At 45.1% G+C, this 16,214-nt stretch overlaps 1 protein-coding gene across 1 annotated transcript in view; it reads left to right on the forward strand.

The window, feature by feature from the left end:
• Positions 1-16,214, forward strand: part of KALRN (kalirin RhoGEF kinase) — a 466,558-nt gene that overhangs the window by 435,829 nt on the left and 14,515 nt on the right. The window contains exons 50-54 of the mRNA XM_058809387.1: positions 816-1,063; positions 4,278-4,401; positions 5,705-5,764; positions 13,812-13,839; positions 14,251-14,422. Coding sequence (XP_058665370.1) covers positions 816-1,063; positions 4,278-4,401; positions 5,705-5,764; positions 13,812-13,839; positions 14,251-14,422 — 632 coding nt within the window. The remainder of the gene's footprint in view (positions 1-815; positions 1,064-4,277; positions 4,402-5,704; positions 5,765-13,811; positions 13,840-14,250; positions 14,423-16,214) is intronic.

Consider the following 16,214-nt stretch of genomic DNA (forward strand, 5'->3'; position numbering starts at 1 on the left):
GATCTCACAGCCCATTTCTTGTGCCACAGATGATGATCCATGATGTTATCTTTCATTAGCAGCTAACCAGGTCAACAGGAATTGACATATTGAAGCAATGGGGTAACATGTGATTTGGGATTAAACACGAAAAGCCCTGGCATCCACATGGATGACACTTCATCTGGAAACAGAGACAGAGCCTGACCCTTAAGCACTGATCTCGATGTTTTTCAGGGTACTGTGCTTGCAGATCTGTGAACTAGATATCCATTTCCAGTACTGGCAGAAGTAATATTCAGGCTTCTCTGATAGCCATTACCCACCTATTCCTGAAAAAGTCTGTGGTAGGGAAGATCTTAGACCTTTTCCCACATAACAGCTTGCAGGGTGCCAGCTAAAGGTATAATTGGGGTACCTGTGCACTGCACACAAACCACCAAAGAGTCAGTGGCCACCAACCGTGTCTGGACCCTGCTGCTGTCTGAGGTTGACCAAAGCCACTTTCCATCTGACCTATATTTAACTGTGAGTATTCACTCAGCTTCATTTGTCTTTCCCCCCATTTGGCTCAGCACAGACCATTCATCTGTGACACCCCTGCAGATGAGAACACCCAGGGACACATGGGTGATGTGAAATAGGAGACTGGTTTGTATTAGGTTACTGCCACATTTCAGATCTTTAAAATCCTTTTCTGCCAATGTGAACTTCCAAGTGTTTTGTGTCCTTTCCCTGGTCTGGTTAGGCTGGACATGAAGTAGTGGGACTGCTGCCAGAAAGGGCAGGTTCCTCCGTGCCGGCCGCTCACGGGTTTGTGTTGTGTCCGTTTGCAGACTGATTTGGGAGGGTGCAATGGGACCTCTTCCATGGTGGTGATTAAAGATTACTATGCACTGAAGGAGGATGAGATCTGTGTGAATCAAGGAGAGGTGGTTCAGATCCTTGCTATCAACCAGCAGAACATGTTCCTGGTGTACCAGCCTGCAAGCGACCACTCTCCAGCTGCTGAAGGATGGATCCCTGGCAGTATCTTGGCTCCCCTCCCTAAATCCACTACAGATAATAGCGATGGAAGCATCAAGTAAGTGCCCTATTGGCTTCGCTGGGAGCACTATGTGGATTTTTTGAGGAAAATAAAATAAATGAATAAAAATAAACAAACCCAAATGGTAGGGAAATCCTGCTGATTTTTATCTACAGTGCCATTGGAACAAGCTGAGTGGTCAATCCGCAGTGTTGGGCAGCCATGGTGGATAGCTCGGGTTTTGCTTATTTTCATTTTGTGGGATTTTGTTTATACTTTGGAGAGAAATAAAACCATAGACGGTTAAAGATATGCTTTACGTGACACCATTTTACACCAACATGGACCTGCTTGGACTGGACTTATATTTATGTTGTATTAAGTTACTAATCTATATATTGGTTGTAACAGCATCTAGGAAAAAAAAGAAAAAAACAAACACAAAAATCCAGGCTCTGTGTTGGACTGAGGTTTGCTTCTCAAGGAGGAGAGATTTTGTTGTCTATGGCAATGTCCTTGTACAGCTTGTATCTTCTTTTTTTTTTTTTTTTTTTTCATTTGTTTTGGGTTTTTTTCTGTTTGCAGTAACTTTTGTAATATATTTTTTGGTTTGCAAGACCCCCATCCAAGTACATTCCTGTAAAAAGTATTTTGCACTATTTAAAAAAAAAAAAGAAACAAACTCACATTGATGAAGTCAGGTTGTGCAATATAATGAATAGTCACAATGTTCATCATTGTACCTGTAATGTAACTAATTTTAAATGTACTATTTTAAATATGTAAAATAAATTTTCACTATGAGCATGTTTTAATGAGGTAAAAGAATTAGTTTGACCCTTTTTTTTGTTTGATTTTTTTTGTTTTGATTTGATTTTAATTTTGTTTATAATATTTTGTTGCTTATTTAACAAATGTGTGGATATATATTTTTCTTTTCTGATTTTAGAAATTTGTCAGTCTGAAATGACTAATGCAAGGAAGTGGTTTTTTGGTATTAAATACAGAAGGTACAACCCTCTTTTCAGTAATACCTGTTGATTTCTTTTAACATCTAAAATGACTAGATGGTAATGCATGATGTATGCTACAAATTGTGTTACCTTACACAAATACCTCAAGGCGCAGAATTGAACAAGAGGAAGGATTTTGTGACAGATTCACTAAAAATAATAACTTGATCTCTGCTGCCGTTTCAGTTAAGAGAAATGATGACTTTACCTGTCAGTCAGTAATGAATGCTACCTGGAATTGCATGTTAAGCCAGAGGAATTGCTTGGCACATCTCTTGCACATCCGCCACGGCCATTCCCGGGTTCCTCTCTAGCCACAGTTTGCAACCACGTGCCCTTAGAATCATCCACGGTACCAGACTCCTGGTGAAGACTGATTTCATTGCAGCTGTACAGTAAAATTCTGCATCAAATTCTGTAGGCAGATGAATTGTGGCCAGGAAGGTGTAACAAAATTGAAAGACGTAAATTGCACTTCTTTCTCACTGCAGTGAGATTTAAAGTCCTAAATGATGTTTTTGAGAATCAAACTGCTAAAACAACCCTGAAAACAAAAAGATGCTTGAATAATAGGAATCCTGTGAGTGAAAAACAACCTGGAGCTGTGCTATCTTCAACCCTATCTGCCAGATCACAGTGACTACTTAGTTTAAGTAATAAAGCTGTTTCTTCTGTGACAAATACTGTACACAAGATATACGGTCAATCCAGCAGTGTTGGCACCATGAATTATTCACCTATGTTCATTATATAGATCAGGGACCCCCATCTGCCATGTTCTTATATGTTTCCTAAAGGAAAACATACCAGTCCTGAAGTGTTGGATAACCTCCCCTGCTGTGCAGTTCACATTTGGACCTTGTCCAGAAACACCCAAATTCCAGTCAGCACCCAGTGCCTGTCTGAGCCGTGCATGGTGCTCTTGTGCTCCCTGTACACGACTGCCCTCGCAGGCTGAGTTAGTGCAGACTCCTATCCTGGTTGCAGAAACAGTTGTCATGCCCCAGCTGAGTCTCGTGGCTGTGGCAGGGTTTGCTTGTTCTTCACCTGAGCCATTGTACAGCTCCCATCAGGTGCTGAGGGAAGAGCAGGAGGCGCGTAGGAGGCAGCCGCAGTGTTCATGGGGGAGCGTCGGCTGTGTGGGGCGTCCTGTGGGTCCTACCTTGCTAACATACTGCGTTTTATTGGCATCACAGGTGATCCCTGGATTTCATACAACTTCCTTTGTAAAATGTGTCAAGGTACTGTAGACGTGACATGTGCCAAACATTGGGCTTAAACATGCAAATCAAATTTGCATGACTTAAAGGTGGGCAGATGCTTTGAACCTGGATCCCAGCTCATCACACTGCTGTTTTGAGAGCTTTATGCTTTGGACAACATACCCCTCCCCAAATTCCCACTATTTTAACCAAATGAAACCCATATCAAGAACTGGTTTGATTTTTTCTTATGTCTGCTTTGATATGCAATTCTCTTGTCAACACAGCATTGCTCTTACAATGGTTGATATTGTTCTTTTTTTATTTTTTTCCAAGAATAAGGTCATAGGAGCAGTAATAAAGGGTGAAAAATTTACTGGAAGTGATGCCTGCTGTAATGCTAGCCAAAACCCATGGCCGATTGATGTCCTCTTTAACTGGATTGGCAAAGTCAAATGGGAAATTCTTGGTCTTGAGAGACACAGCAGAGCTTGTCATTCTAGGAAATTACTTATCTCTTGGAAAATTAATAACACAGTTCCTATTTATTGAGCTGTTTTGTGTTCTGAGAAATATGTAGTTAGCAACAACTTGAATTTCTTAATTTTTTAAAGTTTATTATACTGACTAATCTATTAAAACCATCCTTATATATTTATATTTGTTACACTACTTTCAACCAACGAAGCTAAGGACCAGGTTGGTCTTTTAAATGTAGCAAAATTAAAATAAATCTCTATTTGTGGCAATGCAAGACAAAGTCCCTGAAACCAGATGACCAAGTTTGAGTTGCCTGTGCTTCCATCATGGACATTTTTTTCCTGCTCCATGCATTTAAACAGCAAGTGTGGCACAACATCTGCTTTGCAGAACTCTTTGGTTTGGTTTTTAACTTCAGCTCTCATTGCTGAGATTGAGACAGGCATATTGCCTGCCAGTGGCTTTCACCTTCTAGGGAATTGCAGTAGTTGCAAATGTGGATGCTGGTTCCCCTTTCCAAAACCTTCCTTGCTGCTATGATTTGCCATTTGATTGCTGCGTTTTTTGGTACAACAGGAAGTCATGTTCATGGCATACCCTGCGCATGAGAAAGCGGGCGGAAAAGGAGAGCAGTGGCAAAAATGAAGCCAATGGGCCTCGTAAATCCAAGGATATTCTGGGGAACAAAGTCTCTGTTAAAGTGAGTAAGGCCATCTGAAAGCTCTGTGCTGCTCTCCTGCTTCCCATCCTTTCCACCCCCTGTAGCATCCTCTCCTGAGAGAGGGAGGGGGTGGCAATTTTGAGTTTGGATTTTGGTTTTTTGTTGTTTTGTTTTGATTTTTTTTTTCAACTTCAGTTATCTTTTTTTGGTCCTTTTTTGTAGTATCCATTTTAGCAGGATTTTTGCATGCAAGATAAAATGCAGTCTTTGTTTTTTGTTTTCTTTTTCCTGGCATCCCACATGCAAGTAAGTAATTCTCATTAAGAAACCCAACTATACACAGGGTTCAATAACTTAAAATTGGGACACTAGTGATTTACTGACCTCTGATCTGCTTCATCAGAGCAGCTGCAGCAGTGAGAAGGCCACTGGGTGAACCAGTGGCCTTGCTGATGAGTTTTCTTTAGGTCAATATTTCACCAGATGTTAAGGGGTTCCCAGTATGGGATTCTTAAGGTTTCTGGTCTAGGGAGATGGTCTCAATGACCTTTTTCTTTCCATGTTATCAGACAGGGCAGAGATGCTGACTCTGCCTTGCCAGGAGAAGGTCTCGTGTGTGTGCGTGTGCGTCTGTGTGTGTCTGTGTGTCTGCGTCTCTCTCTCTTTCTCTGAGATCTCCCAGTATGGAAAAGTTTGAGAACTGTGGGGTTAAGCTCCATCTTCTGCTCTGGGTGCCTGACTACTGTGCTCCAACTCAGAGGATCCACCCCTATAAACCGACCATGAGGCCTGCTCAGGACTAATCTGGGGCTTTCCCTCCCAACAGAGGCAAGCAAACACTTGTTGTGATTTTGACACAACCAAAGCCCAGCCTTGATGCAGGAAAGCACTTGAGCATGTCCTTTGGATCCACCCCTCTCCAGGAGAGTCCGTGATGAAGTGTTTTCCTTTGCAGAGGCTTTCTGCCCAACAAGCCTGGTGCAATAGCCCTGGCATGTGCAAAGGGAGGAGCCCTGGCACTGCATCCCTCGGGATGAGGAAGCACTGGGTCCGAGGGAAGCGCTGCTCCAGCATGGTGGCACAGTTCTTCCTCCTCTTGCTTCCTCCTTGTTTCCACTACCTGAATGAATTGCAGAATCACTGCTGCTTCTCTGGCACAAGCATGTCTTTGCCTTTGCTTCCCTTGTTTTGTTGTCAGTTTGTTTTTTGTTTGTGTTTCAGGAGCATTTTCCCTACCGTTACCCATTTCCATGCTGCTCACAAATGTGCTACTCTGCCCTGACTAACCAATCTCTTTTCTAATCTCTTGTTCTCTTTCTTCCTCTTCATGCTGCCAAACAAGGAGACAAACAGCTCAGAGGAATCAGAGTGTGATGACCTTGACCCCAATACTAGTATGGAGGTAGAGACAATCATCCTTGTGATTATTTTTTCCCAAAAACATGTGTCTGTTTTGAAATGCCTCTGCTGCAAGGGGAGTTGGTGGGTCTGTATTGCTTGCAGATGTGTGCCAATTTAGTGTGAGTCACAAAAAGTGTCAATTCTGGTTTTGCCAAGTCTTGAACTGGAGTTTGGCCTTCTTTTGTAGTGGGAGCAGTGGAGGGAGCTCAGTAACAAGCTCCTACTGAGCTGGAGGCTCACGCAGCCACCCTCAGCCTCCGCTTCCCACCTGAGACCTCATTCCAACAATAATGCAAGTGTGTCAACTGCTGATAAATGTAGCATCTTTCTATATTAAAAACACCCTTTGCCCTGGCAATATACACTTGAGCTGCCAGTCAGGCCAAATGTTGTTGTACCACAACCAGCATTTTGTCTAGAAAATCAGAAAATACAACATTTCCCTTTTCTCTTAGCAGAGTGGGAATTGCATTTCTGTCAGGGTACTGAAGGAGAGTGGTAAAACCAGTTGTGTGAATGTACCTGTGTCTCAGGGAAGGCCAATGCAGATCAGTGGACCCAAATTATGCTACATTATGCCACTATTTTTCCATTGTGAAACCACCAGTTCTAGTGGAGTGCCTTGTTGAGAGAGCCTGAGAGAGCTTAAATCATGAAGAGCTATGGATCTGATTCTCCTCAATTAAGATCTAGCAGAATCCTTGGGGTTTTTTTATCCTGTTTATAGTGACCACACAAAGCATTTCTATACATTTTTCCAAGGCTGAAAGAGATTCCTGCTGAAACAGGCAAGGACATGGTGCAGAGAGCTGGTGATTTTGTGGTGATGACAGGACTGATCACTGGAGAACAGAGATATCTGTGTCCTAGCAGATCTCCCGGATGCTGTCAGCCAAGCTGCACTATAAACATCCTGCAAAAGAAAGCTGATCTTCCTCCTGAAGGGAAAATAAAAAAGAGAGAGAAGTCTATTGAGGTGCACCACCTAGGCAGTTAACCTGCTTTTATTTAAGAAAGCTTGCTTTTATTTTAATTGTGTTGGGATTAATTGTGTACAAAAGGAAAGCTCTTGACCCAGCTGACATCCTGGAGATTGAATGGTCCTCACCTCAAAAGCTGCATTATTCTCAGGAGTGTGTTTGCATTTTCAAAGAGCGTGTGTATTTGTTATAAGGCAGTGCCCATTATTACACAGAAGTCTGTGTAATTTTCATTCACTGAAAATTGTGCTGTGGACCAACAGGTGGCTGAAACAAGGGTGATTGTGCAGAGCTGGATGAAAATCACTGTTCTTTTGCAGAGGATTTCTGTGTTTTGACTTTGTTCAACAGGAGGAAAACCAGATGGTTTAGAATTTCCAGTGGGAGGTGTCTGAATCCTTGCCTTGTCAGCATTTCTAGTCTTTCTGATGGTTTGATTTGGGTTTTTACCATGGTACAGTCTACTGTTCTGAAGTTCAGGAGAAAAAAAGCCTTTCTATTTAAACCAGAAGACAGCAATGTGAAGTCTCAGCTGTGGTATCAGTCTGCTATTGGGGGAGTAGCTGTGTGCCCTGTGTGTGACTGTTTACACTCAGAAAGCCCAGTCCTGCATCTCCCTGGTCACTTACTGGAGGTGGCAGTGCCACTGCACTGCAGTCCCCAGCAGCCACACTATTCCTCATGGCTTGGAAAGCTCAACTTTGCTTCTGGCAAAACTCTCTGGGGCTGAGCAAATATTTAAAACAGCAGAGAAAGAGAAAATAAGAGAACAATTGTGGGGTGACTTTCTAAGGTCACACTGCCCTGCAAGGAGCAGCACAGCCCTTGCTTTTAGTACATCTGCAGCCAGGATTGAGTGTGGTCATCTTGTTGGTCTGGCTAAGAAATACTGGGGGGAAGGGATTGCTGATACCCAGTATAAACTAAATAAATCATCTGGAGGGAGCAGAGCAAAGGCAGGCTCATAAAATGCTGGTGAAACCCTAGAAGAGGCCATGGGGAAGCCTGGTCTGTAAAGGTCTGAGGTATTCACCCACTGGAAACCACAACTGCTCTCCCTTTCCCTTCATTATGAGCGTTTTGATTCTCCTTTCCAAACGTGTTACAATAAATGGGCTGCATTAGAGCCCAGGAGGCCAAAGCCTTTTCTCATTAAATCAGAGGCAAAACAAGCTAAATCCAACACCTGATTTAGGGCTTCATTGACCTTCTAGGCCTTGTGTGCTGGACTTAGATTACTTAGACAGCTGTGCTGCCCCTCCAGCCCACCTGTGTATGCAGTGAACATCTGCATCTCACCTGGTTTTGCTTTCCCTGCTCTGTGTGGAATGTCCACTGATGAGTGCCCAGGGCAGCTGGGGACAATGTGACAGCCCAAGGAGAGGGGACACGCTGTCCTCACAGGTGGCCATGAGGGGTGTTACAGATGCTGGGAGTGGTGACAGCAGAGCTGTGTCCTGGCCAGCAACACCCAGAGGTGCCTGCCATGTGTCATTAAGGTGGAGTCGTCACTCCAGGCAGGTAATAATATCAGGGCCAGTGACCTGGCTTCTGTTGTGGCACTGTCACCCCTGACATCCCTCCTCTTCCCATCATGCACGAGAACATGCACCCAGTGCTAGGGCAGACAGAGCAGTCTCTGCATGCAAAGCAGCATATTAACATATTAATTACCTGGAAATGTGGGTGCAATTTATCTCCACCCCACTTCCTGCACAAGAGATCAGTAAGCTGGTCACTGTACCCATGAAGTCCCACAGCTACTGTGGCCCTTCAGATCTGGCTTTGTTTGCTATTTATGAAATACCACAGTGGTGTCCATTCAGTAGATTCCAGGTTTCTGGAAGAACTTTGCCTTTGTTTCAAGGGAACACAAAGAAAGAAATGTGGAAAACATACATTGTGAGAGCAGGAAACAAATTCTGGGTGACTGTTTAAAAGAGCTAAAATCCCTCAAGTGGGTTTTTGTTCACATAGGCCTTGGAGAATTTCCTATTCATTGTAGCTTTGACTAGAAATAGCATCTCTTGGTGACTGGTTTTTTCCCCTCTTTGTTTATTAATATGTAATGAAAGTGCATAAAGATGGAAACGAAGTTTGATTTTTTTTCCCCCCTGGTTTTCTGCTTTGTGCTGTAGTTTCATAAAACAGAAGGCATAAATTCACCTATTAAGTGTGTGAGTGTAGGAGCAGGCACTTAAGGGCCTCGTGTAGCCACGTGAGGGACGGGAGTAACCTGCACTTAAGGATCATCAGAGACTCTTTCCACATGTCTGTAGGAACTGCACAAGGACAGGCAGCTCCACTTCTGGGAACTGTATGCCCTTGTGAATCAGTATCCACACCCAAGTCTGGGGTCCTGGACAATGACACAACTAATTGTCCTGCAGTTCTGTGTTGTAACATCTCATGGGGTTGCAGTATTGCTGAAGGGGTCATAAGGCAGCTGTGCAGATGCCATCAGGATACCTCTCTTGTAAGGGACTGTCCTTCCAGCAGTTAGAAGAGCTAAACCCTGCTAAATCCAGCAGCAGCTCCTCCCTCTCTGGGGTGGACCTCAGGTGCAGGGTTCTGACATGGCTCCAGACATTTTGCACAACTCCAGCTGCAGTGTTACAAGTGCTGTTGGTGACACACGTCTGTCACTGAGCTCTGGTGTCTGCTCCAGTGTCTCTGCTGTGCAGAGCAGAGATGAAGCCCAGGCCAAGTCACTGAAGTGCTGTCCTTAGATTAGTGAGCTGGGCTGCTGCCAAGGTACGTACGTTGAGCTTCCTGATCTGTTTGTTTCAGTTGTGACATTTTAGCATGTCAAGAATTACTCAGAGACACCTAGACCAAGATAAGCACTAGGAAACAGGCACTGTGGAAGAAATATTGTGTTAGCAACCCCACACTCCACGTGGTTGAGTAAGTAATGTTTTGGTGGATACAGCACTGGCTCCAAGTCACCACTCAGCTCAGGCCAAGAACTCCCAAGTGCTTTATGCCTTCAGCCCCTGCCTGAAGTTGTCCACCTCCAGAGTAGATCTAACAGAGTAGTATGAGCAAATATGTCAGTATTGTGTTTTAACTCAGTGACAAAGAGGTGCCATGAAATGGTTTACAAAATGCTCAGCTGCTTGTCTTGGAGTAAACATGCCCTCTGCTGTTTAGGTGAAGCACCGACCTTCTAACAGAGGGCTTCGTTTGCAGACTATTCTTATGCTTTGGGGAAAAGGCAATATTCTCACTCCTGGTTTTGATATATTCCCTTAAAATAGGATTGAAACATGGCACAGGAAAAATCTGGGCCCTTCTGTGCACTGGTGTGTGTGGGCTGGGTGTAATCCCTCCAAGGAAGTGGGGTGGGCATGGCAAGGACCTCCCTGCCCTGGAGAACCAAACCCTGGCCAAGGTGAGCACCCTCCCAGGCAGCTGAGCTGTGTTTGCAGAGCACTTTGAGACTGGCCACTGGTGTGGCAGGGTGGCTTCTCCCTCCCCACCAGATAAAGCATGTGTGCACAAGTGAAAGATAAGATTGTGCTAAGAATTAGGGCAGTTAGAGTCACTTTGCAAATGGGCTCTGCAGCTACTGATGCAGATGCCTTTCTGTCCTTTTAACATAAGCTTAACAGATCAGGAAAAATACTGCAAAATACTGAGTTTCTGGAGAGGCCCCCATGCTACTTTTCTAAAGCCTGACTGTTAGGTTACACTTAATTGACCTAGCTGTAAATCACTTAGATCCCTGCAGGTCCCCAAAGGCATTCAAGTGTGTGCCTTATGTGCCTGGCTTGGTCTGAGCCCTGAAACGGTGCAGGCTGGAGGAGGGAGAAGCAACTCCCTCTATTCTGGCTATCTATTTCTGGCTTTTTATTGAATAGCTCTGACCTGTCCTTCCATTCCTTTATCTCAGCCCCCTTCCTCCTGCTGCCTGGCTTTGCCTGGTCAGTGTTAGACCCCACATTACTTGAGCAGAGGCCATTTCATGTTCTGCCTTTTGTTACCTTGCATCGGATTTCCATTTTCAGCTGTCACCGTATGGGAAACAAACTCTGCTGGCCACAGAGGGGAGAAATTTTAACCTGCTCTGGGCCATGCAACAGGTATTTCATCCAATTTAAAAAAAAAATCTACCTCATCTCAATTAAAATTATGGAGGAAAAAAAGAAAAAAAAGGAAAAAAGGAAAAAGAGTACATCTGTGTTTCTTACATGCAGTGCGAACTGAGTTTGATCTCCTTAGGGTTTTTGTTTGCATGGTGTGGACTCACACTGAAGATGGAGTGAGAGCTTCTTGTGGTTCCATTCCCAAGAGTTTGTCCTCTCACAGCCACACTGGTGCAGAGGTTTGTGCTGGGATTCCTTCAGGTTGCCCTTGTCAGCACGAGACCCTGGGCCACCTTCCCCTGCTCATGGCCACCGTGGCCACAGGTGCTCAGCTGAGGGCTGGGCTGCGGGTTCCTCATTCAGGCTGCTGCAGAAGGAGTGGGCAGGTGTGTCCGTGAGGGGATCTAGCCCTGGCAGGAGCAGGAGGCTGTGTGAGAAGCAGCACATGAGCTCCCATCCTCTGAGGCACTGAGGACATGCTCTGGAGCTCCCCTTCTGCACCCCCGGGGATTACAAACCTATTTGGAAAATGAAGGAATGCCCTCCAAAGGTCTTGCACTTTATCTGGAAGGGCTCTGTGGAGGCTGCCAGCTCCTGCCCTCCAGCCAGAGCCAGGACCCTGGCCAGCCTGCAGGGAGAGGCAGCAGAACCCCAGGGCCTGGGAGCAGATGTGTGAACCACCAAGCCAGCCCCTGGATGCAGATCTGTGAACCTTTGCTTTCCCATTTCTGCCCTTCTCACCCCAGCATCTGGCATCCTTCTTCAGAGGATGAAATCAGAAGAAGAAAGCAGAAGAAATCCCATTCCTTAATAAGGTGCTGTATTAAATCACTTAAATGCTGTCATGCAGACAGACTTTTATTTTGTCTAAGCTTACAGCAGGCTAAAGCTGTGCTGTGGCTGTGGGGGTGTTGTTAGGTACCATTTGATTAATTAACAGATGAGGTTTTGGGAAAGAAAATGTAAATTTTACCCACAGACTCTTCCAATAGTACGTTGCAGAGATAATTTTCTTTCTGCTATTCCCACGGTGAGGCAATGAAAAAAAAATTGGTTAGGCAATTATTATAAATTATTGTACCTTGGAAGTCGCTAGAAATGTAGAATTATTTATTTATAGGGATATCTATTACATTCATCATTGTACTTGCATCTTCAAATGAATCCTTTAGAGTAATAAAATTAATATAAAGTGTTAACTAGTGTTTCTTTCTCCTGATCTCTAATCCTGCGGGGATGGAGATCAGTGAATAATAAGGGAATTTAGTGCATGCTGCAGGGAAGAAAGGGGAGAGCTTTGGAGAAAGGATATTTCAGTTAAACACAACAAAAATGAAGATGTATGTGCAAATGAGCCAATGCCTGGGGTTACTCAGCTGAAAAGTAGATGGTGTCTGTGAGTGAAAGTGGCAAGCAATGGTTACCCACAAAACAGCTTTTTCTTCCTTTGCTGTGCTGTGTGAGAGATACAACTTAATGACAAAGATCCATCTCTCTTTTTATCACCTGCACAGACAGGACAGAGGATGTTTTCCATCCAGTACTCCATTGTGCCACAATTTCTTCCTGTCTGCAGGGTCCAGAGGCCGTGTGTGGATCCAGGGGCTGTGTGAGGGTCCAGGGGCTGTGTGTGGGTCCTGGAGTGCTCCCCACACCCCATGTGCTGTGGCAGTGCCCAGCTGCACCCTTCAGAGGGACTCTGTGCTTTCCATGTCATGGCTGGTTCATTTCTGGTGGTGCCAGGGGAAAGCAGACCCTGAGGTCTCAGTGCTGGAACCAGAGCTTTGCTTGGAGCTGCAAAGAAAGGCTCTGAAACCAAAATAGACCTGAATGTGCCCAAATGCCTCCTTGAATGGCACCCTGAGCCATCAACCTTGGAAAACTATATATAAAGCCAAAATGTAAATATAAACCTTGAAGATGTATCTACTTTATTTTGAAGGGTTATTGCTTCTGTTTTGTGGCCTGGTTCCTGAGCCTCTGCAAAAACCTCCTAGCAGCTTTGGCAGGCCATGAATTAGGTCACTGCTTCATTGGCATCTTCCAAAATAGCTCTAAAATAAATAGCAACAGAAATATTTAAGGCGAGATAAACCACATTGGTGTTTTTGGTTGAACATGAAATGGCTTGAACATGAAATTATTAGATTGATTTTTAATAACAAGGCTGTATGAGATTACTAAAATAGTTAATGAGGCTAAAACCTCCATACTATTGTACACCACAATGTAGTTAGGATAAATTCTGTAAGAACTCAGTGGAGTTGTCTTTGCTTTTTCCACCTTTGCTTCCAGAGTTACATTGGCACATAGAGACCACAGAGTAACAGAAGCTTTTCAAGTCTTTGCTAACTTGGTCAATTAACTAGTTAGATAAAATAACTCCTAGCTGTCCAAGCCTAGTTTCAAGCTAGAAAGTTTCCAGCAGTCCAATGAAATAGTGAATTTTCACTCATGTTAATAGACCAAGAACTGTTGCAGGACTGATGCTTGACAGTGGGCAAAATGAAGTATTTAAGGTCTAGTGCTTTCCTTTTTTTCTCCTGAAGCTCAGCAAGTTAAAAGACATTTCCTTAGACCTGGTTAGTGGGCAGAGTGCTGGTGATGTGCCCCTGGTGTGTGGTGACTGCAGGTGACACAGGTCTGGAGGCAGGCACAGGGGGTGCACAAACTACCTCTGGGAAGAGTTAATGGCTTCATCATTATCACACAGGCAAAGAGGAGGCAGGTCCACCCTCCTCAGCCTTGGTGCTGTGCCTGTTACCTTTGATGCTTTTTCAGGGTTCAAGAAGCCAGAGCCTTCATTTACTTTCCCATGTGTGTTATCACTACACTTGCTGCACCTGCTGGTGTTTAGAAGGTGCCACTTGTAACCCCTGCAGCACTTCTGCAGTTCTGGTCACCATGGTACCTTGTGAAAACAGATGTCTCTTTGTCACTGTCTAGGAAATAAATGCTTGTGTCTCTTTGTATTTTTCAGATAATCAACCCCAATTTCATCCAAGAAGGTGAGTTGAGGACAGCTGTGCTGCAGTTGTGATTTCCTTGGTGCCACAGCATGCTCTGCAGCTAGCAGCACTTGCAGCTAAGGCAGCTCTGTGCTCTCAGCCCCCAGGCAAAGCAGGCTCCCTGCTGGCTGCTGAACCCCCCAAACAGTAACATCCCCTCTCACAGCCTCGTGCACCTGCCAGAGCACAGGGCTGGGGGATGGATGCTCCCCTCTGCCTCCTTCTCTGAGCTGTAGGCAGCTGGCTTTGACTGGAGGGCAATTTTAAGGATACAATCCCAGGACTCCCAGCTGCTTGGGACCCAGATCCCATAGTTCATGCTATAATGTATTTTCTAGCCTTGTATGACTCTAGACAGCCTCACCTGAAGATTAATAGTGGTGTTTGTGTGTCCCCATGTTTTTTTTACAGTGGCTCCAGAGTTTCTTGTGCCATTAGTGGACATCACCTGCCTGCTTGGGGACACAGTGATGCTGCAGTGCAAAGTCTGTGGGCGACCCAAACCAACTATAACCTGGAAGGGACCAGACCAAAACATTCTTGACACTGACAACAGCACAGCCACTTACACCGTGTCGTCCTGGTAAGGTCCTGCCTGTGGATCCCAGCATAGCTGGTCCTGGTGGCTGTGTTACCCTCAAACATGGCACCAGCCTGCCTACAAGACTCATCAGGATGCAGTTAATTAAGTGTGGCATGGCATGCCAGCACATCAGTGTGGCAAACACTGGCTGGAAAGGGTCAGGCTTTAGGGCTGGGGTGGCAGTGTTTGTTTCCCAAGCTGGAGTAGGGTATATCCACAAAGTGCTGCTGGCAGATGTGGGCTTGCTCCCGTTGACTTCCCGAGCCAGCTGCGAGCCAGAATGTTTACAAGCCATTAGTTTGGCTAGCATTGCCTCTGCTGGGGCTTCTCTGCTTGAGTTTGATGCCTTGATCTCCTGTGGGAGTCAAGCAGACCATATCCTCACCAGCTTGCAATACCCCTATCACTGGGCATTTTCTTATCTTATTGGCAGTGGTGGATTTGCAGTTTTCCTGAGCCTTTCCTCAGCTGTTCCTAAAAAAGCCCAGATGTGCTCTGGGAATGCTACATCTGGCTTGGACAGAAAGATGCTTGTCATAATGTTGCTGGCTTGGCTAGCAGAGAGGAAAACTATCTTTACAACTGGGAAGATTCAGAAAGATCTGGAGTTGAATTCAGGTCAGGTAACAGCCTGCTGCTGGATGCTCATCTGCAGCTTATATAAGAAATTTGGGCCAAGCTGCAGTGGAAATCTCCAGGAGGCAATCTTTCATTTCAACTTTTCAGCACTTCTGGCACAGGCTGAAATGAATCTAGGGAGTACAAAGTCACTGAAAGTGAAAAAAGAACAGTAGGAGAGAAGGGATTTTACATGTTCAATTAAAAAAAACCCTTACATCTGATCAAGAGCTTCCTTCAGAGACCATTGGCTTGTGCAGCTGCCCCAGAGCATCCAAAATTGTCTTTAGCTATTGCTCAGTAGATCTCCTAGTGCCTTATCTTCAGCCTCTGTCTGGCTTGGGATGGGGGGATATTTCCATACAGGGTTCTGGTTTTCATCACAGTCCTCTTCCTATTGGCTCCCCGTGCACTATCAGCACTTGCATTGTCTTGTTACTCAAATAATCTTTCCAGTGAGGACACTGCCTGCCAAGCAGAGGCCCAGCAGATCAGTGGCTCTTACAAATCCTGCTGGCATGAGTGTGTGGGTTTCAGGGAGAGGGGATATTTCTGTCCTGCTTTAAACCAGCACTGTCAGACCAGCAGAAGCTGCAGAGTCCAGACAGTTATCCCAGCAACTATGTCCTTCTGCAGTACCTGACAGATTAAGCATTCAAGAGCTAGCCTAGTTTTGCCATCAAGGGAACTTATTGTTGGCTCTAAGCTGGGTCTACAGTTACACAAGCAAAATCCTTTAATTCAGGCCAGCTCCCTCAAATTGCATATTGGAGATTGAAGTGTGCAAACAGCAGTGACTGTGAACAGACATGCTGTAAATTCATGAGGCTGCACAGAGCTGTTTATTTTCTCAGATTGGCCCAAAGACTGAGCATGTCTCACAAAGTCAGTGCTGTGCTCTTTATCCCTGGCTGCTACGAGATGTCCAGTCTTCCAACTGGGGCCCTGGCAGCAGTGTCAGATCAATGGCACGTGCTCCAGGGGCCTGAAGCTCCCTGGAAATGTCACCCTGTGCTGTGTGACTGCTCCCTGCATCTGTGGGAAGCCCAGTTTGTGTGGTGTGTGTTGGGCTTCACTGCAGAGGCACAGCAGCTCACCATCTCCATGACAGGAAAGATCTTCATGGGAAAATCTTTCCAGATATACCAAGCCTAAGCATCCAGCTCTGGACAGC

This window comes from Ammospiza caudacuta, chromosome 8, assembly GCF_027887145.1.
Source record: "Ammospiza caudacuta isolate bAmmCau1 chromosome 8, bAmmCau1.pri, whole genome shotgun sequence".
NCBI classification, from domain to species: Eukaryota; Metazoa; Chordata; class Aves; order Passeriformes; family Passerellidae; genus Ammospiza; species Ammospiza caudacuta.